This window comes from Impatiens glandulifera, chromosome 8 (assembly GCF_907164915.1).
Source record: "Impatiens glandulifera chromosome 8, dImpGla2.1, whole genome shotgun sequence".
NCBI lineage: Eukaryota > Viridiplantae > Streptophyta > Magnoliopsida > Ericales > Balsaminaceae > Impatiens > Impatiens glandulifera.
This window is the reverse complement of record NC_061869.1, coordinates 6014876-6022199: the sequence shown is the minus strand read 5'-3', so window position 1 is coordinate 6022199 and position 7324 is coordinate 6014876. Positions and strand designations below refer to the sequence as shown.

General features: G+C 30.4%; 1 protein-coding gene across 1 annotated transcript; it reads right to left on the bottom strand.

Moving 5' to 3' along the window:
* Positions 1–4760: 4760 nt before the first annotated feature.
* LOC124912795 (valine N-monooxygenase 1-like) lies at positions 4761–6524 on the bottom strand. The gene is made up of 2 exons (XM_047453441.1): positions 5583–6524; positions 4761–5417 (listed from the first exon to the last, which is right to left on the bottom strand). The coding sequence occupies exons 1-2, from the start codon at positions 6522–6524 to the stop codon at positions 4761–4763; spliced, it is 1599 nt and encodes a 532-aa protein (XP_047309397.1).
* Between the last annotated feature and the right edge of the window lie 800 nt (positions 6525–7324).

Here is a 7324-nt window from a genome sequence, read left to right as displayed (position 1 = left end):
TTTGATTTAAATCAAGTTCTTATTTATTAATAATTGAGATTTAGGCCTCTTAGTCTTAGATATAGTTTTAATCTTTATAATTACTCTCTACTACTATTATAAGTTATAAGATATATGTTTTATAAGTTTGATCGACTTTAATTTATGGTTTTATTTTATTTTATATTAGTTCACTCAAATTGTTTAAATGTAATTGGTGTTGCTAGTTTCTTAAGTATATTTTTTTTATTAATTAGACTGATTTGTTAAGCTGTAATAGTATGAGTTGATTTTTTAATTAATCTCTTTGATAATCGACTTCTTAATCTGTATAACTTTCTTCATTTATGAATTATAATATAATAATTAGCATTCTCAAGATTAAATTTGATGAACGGGTAATCGTAAAACCTATTAACACAAACACTAATTCAATCGAAATTGTAATGTTCAAATTTGTCTTATTACGAAAACCATTTTGATCGAATTAAGTATCAATATATTATATAATCGTATTACCCATGAAAACAAAAACATTAAAGAAGATTTTGAATGTTTCTTTTTTTTTAATCTGAACCTAAACTGAATTATTAATATCCTAGCTGACACTTTATTCTATAAAGAAATAGGCCGTGTCCAAATCTATCACTATAAATAAGTATCCAATTCATTAAATTTGTCACTACATTTTAATAAACTAAACTATTTTGACATTTTAACAAGAATGGAAATTAGGTTCACTAATTTTTATTTTTTAACTTATAACATAAAAAGTAACTAAATGAATTCATTTAGTTACTTGGAAGTTACATTTTCTCTTATAATACCTCGGGATGCATGATATACTTATACTATTAAAACCAATACTCAGACATACTAATTCGATTAAAATGGTATTATTGGATTTGTCTTGCTAACTAATTAATACAACTTTAATCAAATATGAAATGGAAGGTTTATCTGTGATTACCTTTTAAATGTAATTTGGAAACTCGGTGAAACAGAATTAACCAATTCACCCTAAGACGTTTTTACCAAATTTTAAATTTAAATTCAATAAAACTGGATCATCAACAGAATTAACCAATTCACTCTAAGACGTTTTTACCAAATTTTAAATTTAAATTCAATAAAATTGGATCATCATCACTTTCGGGCTTTGTCCGAAGGTGATGATCCAAAAATACTTCCACATTCTAAAATAGGTTAGGATTAGTCTTATTGAACTGTAATTGGGTTTGTATTTTTCCCAAAATATTCATAGAAAATAACAAGAATTTATTTAGTTAAAAATAGAGGGTCAATATTGTTTTATACTATTTTTTCATTTATTTTTTTTTTAAATTGAGAAGAAATAACATTGGAATTATATAGTCCGTTTCTATTCAAATTCAAAGTGCTCTCAAATTTAACTGTCAATAGCGGTTAGTTTGGTTAGATATATTAGTTTTATTATCTTTATTAACACTTAAGGGTATTTTAGTCTATTAGCACTTAAGATTATTTCAGTTTATTATAATCACTAACTATATAAACTCTTTAATTACATTCAATTTATTTTATGTTTGCTAATAAGAAACTCTAGCATCTCTCTTTATCTTATCATGGTATCAAAGCATCATTTATGGATTCTCTTTGTTCAACCTAAAACTTTCAATCTACATCTTTCGATTTGAATTTTATGTTTGAGTATGCAATCGTCAATGGTATTTTTCGTTTTTGCTTCCTTTTGCTCTAGCTAATTTTGTTTGGAAATTTGTATTTGTGTTGCGTCGTGCAGCATCGTGTCGCATCGTACCATATTCATGTTATTGTATTTGTGTTGTCGTTTTTGGTATTTGTATTTGTGTCGCCCGTGTCGCATTGTGCCATTTCGTGCCATATTTGTGTTGCTGTATTTGGGTTGTCGTTGGAGATTTGTATTCGTGCCGCATCATGTTGTGTCGTGCCATATTTGTTGTTGATCGTAGCCTTGAACCGTCTGGTTTGACTCACTTTTTACTCTTTTGCCCTTTTGAAGTCCTTCTACAGAAAATTGCAGGTAGCAATATTATACTCAAAATTTATAATTTTTCGAACGTATTAGGTCTCCCAAATTCCGATTATTTTATTAAAAAATACATTTGGGGTGCAAAAGCAAGTCTTGAAATGGTTGTTCGGTACATGTTGGCCAATAATAATATTATACTCAAAATTCATAATTTTCCAAACCGGTCATTTGGAAGGTATTGGGTCAACCGAATTCTGAGTATTTTTGAAAAAATTGGTGTTTGAACTGCTTTTAAATGGTTATTTCAAGTCATTTCTGAAAAGTGTTTCTGATCTTTGTTCTCATGTTCTAATAATCAAGTATGATCATCATATTTGACCTGCTACCTAATCCTAATAAATTTATCATCAATAGTGGTCGGCAATAAATGTTACACCTTGTCAAATTTTAGTCTTAAACTTGTAAGTTTCACAAGATATTTTTCAGTGTTTAACTAGTAGGGATAATATTCACATGTTCTATTATGTCCTTTATTTTGAAAAGTTTAATTCTTTTAGTTGATGTTCATTGTTCAGTCCTCTTCATGTCTAAATATTAACAAAATACAATAGTCTTACCCTCCTCCTCTTGGAGGAAGTGGAGGAACACGACCATAAAGAATGAAGAAAGGGAAAAATTATTAAAATAAAATATAATAATATTTCAATTTTCATTAAAATAAAATGCAATAATATTTCAATTTCTATTCATGTAACGAAATAACAAGAAAATCTTGTTTTGCTATTTCCTTTCATGAAACCAAACAGGCCATAGGGGTTAACTAAAGGCACATCTTTAAAGCATTGCATTGAAATATCCAAAGTAACTTATACATTTAATTTTGAGATTTTATTATACTTAATGAGTTAATTAAGATAATTAAGGCAATTGATAATAACAGTGGGTTCAGGTTAGGTTCTAACATTAATTAAGACAGAATTAAGTCATTATATTAGTGGATAGGTGTGGATGGGTTCTCACCTTATAGCGATTTGGATTTTGATGTGAGAGTAGATGTGTACGCAGGTTTAATTTTAGTTGCTAAAAATTTGAAAATATCACCGTTCAAATCTATTCTTTTATTTCGAACTCCGATTGCGACAAATTTGACAGTGTATAATCGTTTCAAGTAAAATGAATCAAAATTGACTATTTTTAAAGCTGTTCCTAAAGGGCCCAACGAATTCCTATTTAGCTTTTCAATTTGAAATAGATCTTGACATCTCTATATATATAATGATGCTTAATTTTTAAAGTGTCCGGATTGCCGGGTCGAGAGCTGTGGTTAATTTGGATATATGTGAGAGTAAATGGATACTTGGGTCGGATTGTGGGTTGACCCGCCCATAAACTTAAAACGGTTAAAAATAAAATTAAAAATGCTATAGATATGGTTCGAACTTGCAACCTAACAAAACAAGTACAACCTTTTAACCAACAAGGCTAATAACACTTTATATTTTAAAATCAACCTAAAATTGGATAAATGCGTGACATTTTAACAATATAAGTTCAACTTTTTAACTAACTAATCTATATATATATAATGATGCTTAATTTTTAAAGTGTCCGGATTGCCGGGTCGAGAGATGTGGTTAATTTGAATATATGTGAGAGTAAATGGATACTTGGGTCGGATTGTGGGTTGACCCGCCCATAAACTTAAAACGGTTAAAAATAAAATTAAAAATGCTATAAGTATGATTCAAACTTGCAACCTAACAAAACAAGTACAACCTTTTAACCAACTAGGCTAATAACACTTTATATTTTAAATTTAACCCAAAATTTGATAAACGCGTGACATTTTAACAATATAAGTTCAACTTTTTAACTAACTAATCTATATATATAATTAAGCTTAATTTTTAAAGTGTCTGAATTGCCAGGTCGAGAGCTGTGATTAATTTGGATATATGTGAGAGTAAATGGATATTTGGGTCGGATTGTGGGTTGATCCGCCCATAAAAATTTTAGCGTAATATTTTTTTCACGGTTTTTTATATTATTATTCGTGCAAATGCATGGGATACGTGCTAGTTTATTGAATAACTTGAAATCTTGTATTGCTCAAGGCTTTCATTTACATAATATTTGTACAGTTTCATTAAGTTTTCAGCTGTATTAGTTCTCTATGATTAACTATTAATCATAAAATGATAACACTGTATTAGTTCTCTATGATTAACTATTAATCATAAAATGATAACACGTACACCATTATAGCCTAATATGCCAAAAGTAGTACCCTAACTTTAACATTTGTACACCATGCCTAATAGGCTAATTAAGTAGTACCCTACCAATTGAGTCAATTTGGTTCCACTCATATACACCCAAAAGTTGTGATATTTACAACTTATTTCTCAACCATAAACACCAAGGTAACATCCTTAAAAATATGTTTTCATGTTATTAAAACACATGCTCAACCACTCGAAAAATATATTTTCACTTATTAAAACAATATAAAATTATATTCGAACTTGAAGAGCTTAACGAGGCAGGTTAAGACCGTAGTACTAAGAGTTTGAATTTTTTTTCAAACACCTCTTGTGAATCCTTATATTTAAACGATGATGATTTTGTTCAGAAACATATAAGCCACATAATTTATGCGATATTATTGTTCTCATTGCAAGCATATGTATAACTAGATAACCTTTGGAGACTTCAATATAACATGGTGACACACACATAGCTTTGGAAACAAAGCTTCTTAAATAGAACAAAAAAACATGAATTAATATGCTTAGTTGTCCATAGCTTTGCATTTATTAAGTGATGTATACAACCTCTCATCCAAGCGTGGCCTTGCAAAGGCTAGTAGAGGTTGGGAAAGAGTCATCTCATGAATAGCCTCCACAAGTTTAATGCAAGTAGTATTTGGAGGTGGGCTCCAAGTGAAACCTTGAAGAAGTCGAGCCAATAGCATAATTGACATGGTGGTTCCTAGGTTAACCGCGGGACAACCACGACGACCTATACTAAATGACAATATGTGGAGATCTTGATCATTCAATATCACATGTGAACCGTCATTTTTAAGATGACGCTCAGGATTGAATCGAAGCGGTTCATCCCATATCTTAGAGTTACGTCCCAGACCTAGACGGCTCAAGAGTACATGGCTACCCTTTGGTATGAAATAACCAGCCACCATGGTGTGACAGATAGACACATGCGGGACATTGAATGCAGCCATTGGATGGAGTCGAAAAGATTCTTTAACGCAAGCTTTAATGTAATTGAGATTGTCCAGATCAGATTCATGGACAAACCGGTTCTTTCCGACAACCTGGTCTAGTTCTTGAACGGCTTTTACCAATATCTCTGGTTGATTTATCATCTCACCAAGAATCCATTCAATAGCATTTGATGGGTTGTCAACTGCTGCTACCATTATTTCCTGCACAGATATATAGAGAAATTATTTTGTAATGCATTTGTATGTTTAAAAATTTATGTAAATAAATTTTTAATTTATTTATTACCTTAATTTGTTTATCTTTAAGATTATACTATGAATATACAAGTGTACAACAATAAGAAAAGAGATTTAAGTTTTCATTACCAAAATTTGAGCTTTAATCTCTTCTGATGTCAATAGAGTGTTTCCTTGGTCATCCTTTAAAGTGACTAGAACATCGAGAAGATCATCTTTCTCTTTTTTTGTTCCTTCTTGCCATTGTTTAATTCTCATATCTATTTCCGGGTCTTGATATTTCCTCACACTCTCAACTGCTTGTCTTGTTCTTTTCTCATTTCCGTCGAGATCTATTCGACCTCGAAGAAACGGGAAATAGTCAGAAATGCAGAAATTATACACACACTTGAGTATAGTAAAAATCCCATCCAGATGTTGTTCTTCCTCAACTCCAGGTCCCCCATTTTCAGTCCCCTTCCCGAAAAACCTCTTACTAAAAATCATATTCCGAATCATATTTCCGCAAAAGTGTTGTGCTACAACCCTAACGTTTACTGAATCGTCTAAATTGCTCTGGATAACATTGTAGACATAGTTAATGAGGTGGTCGGCTTCCACAGCTCTTTTGTCGTGCATCCAATGGAGGGTTTCCGGAGAGAGGATGTTAGAGACCAATACACGCCGCATCTTTCTCCATTGGTCACCAAATGAAGTAAAGATTGTCGTGGAAAATCCACCACTCACTAGCTCTGCTGATAGGAAGGTAGGACGTGACACAAAAATTGCATCTTGTTTCTTGAGGAACTCGCATGCAATCTCTGGGGAGGTAACAACTATCACATGCACGCTTCCTAGGCGAATGCAAAATATCTCGTAGCCCATTTTCGACATGGTATCATGAACCCATTGAAAAAATGGTGTATTTCTCATCAATATTGAAATATTACCAATAATCGGCCATGGTTTAGGGCCGGGTGGTAAACAAGATTTAGGAGGTAAAGTTGAAGTAGTTGTTATTTTTTTGAAAAGGAGAATGGTCACTGTAAATGCTAGAAATAAAATCGTAGCATGAAGGACAATTATGGTCATTGCTTAAAAGATGCAAATTGCTATGTGTAGATTGAAGACATGCATGTAAAGGATGGAAGTAGCATTATTTATAGAGACAATTGGTGAAGAAAGGTGGTTTACAATTTAAGTCTATAGCGTGGTATTGTTCATTGGACACTTAAAGTTTTATTCTAATTAGACAAACTACATGTTTCATTAGGTCACATCATTAAAACATTCATAACTAATAATGGAAAAAAAAAACATTATGGTACTAATTAAGTTCAAAATACCGTAATTTGTTACTCTCATAAATCCAACCCTTATTTGAGGCATTAACAAAAATGTCCTAGATAATCAAATTTGGTGTTAAATTTAAAATATAAAGTTTTATTAGCCTAATTGGTTAAAGAGTTGTACTTGTTTTGTTAGGTTGCAAGTTCGAACTTAAGTTTATGGGCGGGTAACCTACAATCCGACTCAAGTATCTATTTACTCTCACATATATATCCAAATGACACTTTAAAAATTAAACATAATTATATATATAGATTAGGGTTAGTGATATAAAAGAGTTATAGAGAGAATTGTTTTTTAATATATTATTATATTCCATATAATATGGAGAAAAAAAATTAATATATTATATATAATATAGAGAGAAAAATAAATAATATATATTATTATATAATATTAAAAGTGAAAAATAATTATTATTATATATATAATGAAAAAAAAGTTAGTCGTAGTAAGAAAATTAATAAAATAAATATATAATATAATACAGTAAAATAAATATTTTATAATATATATTAAATAATTAATAATATTATATACTA

Excerpts from the sequence above, each read along its gene's own strand:
- LOC124912795 (XM_047453441.1), bottom strand. The coding sequence starts at position 6,524 with ATGACCATAATTGTCCTTCATGCTACGATTTTATTTCTAGCATTTACA. Across the intron at positions 5,418-5,582 it reads AGATTAAAGCTCAAATTTTG|GAAATAATGGTAGCAGCAGT; the intron begins GTAATGAAAACT and ends ATATCTGTGCAG.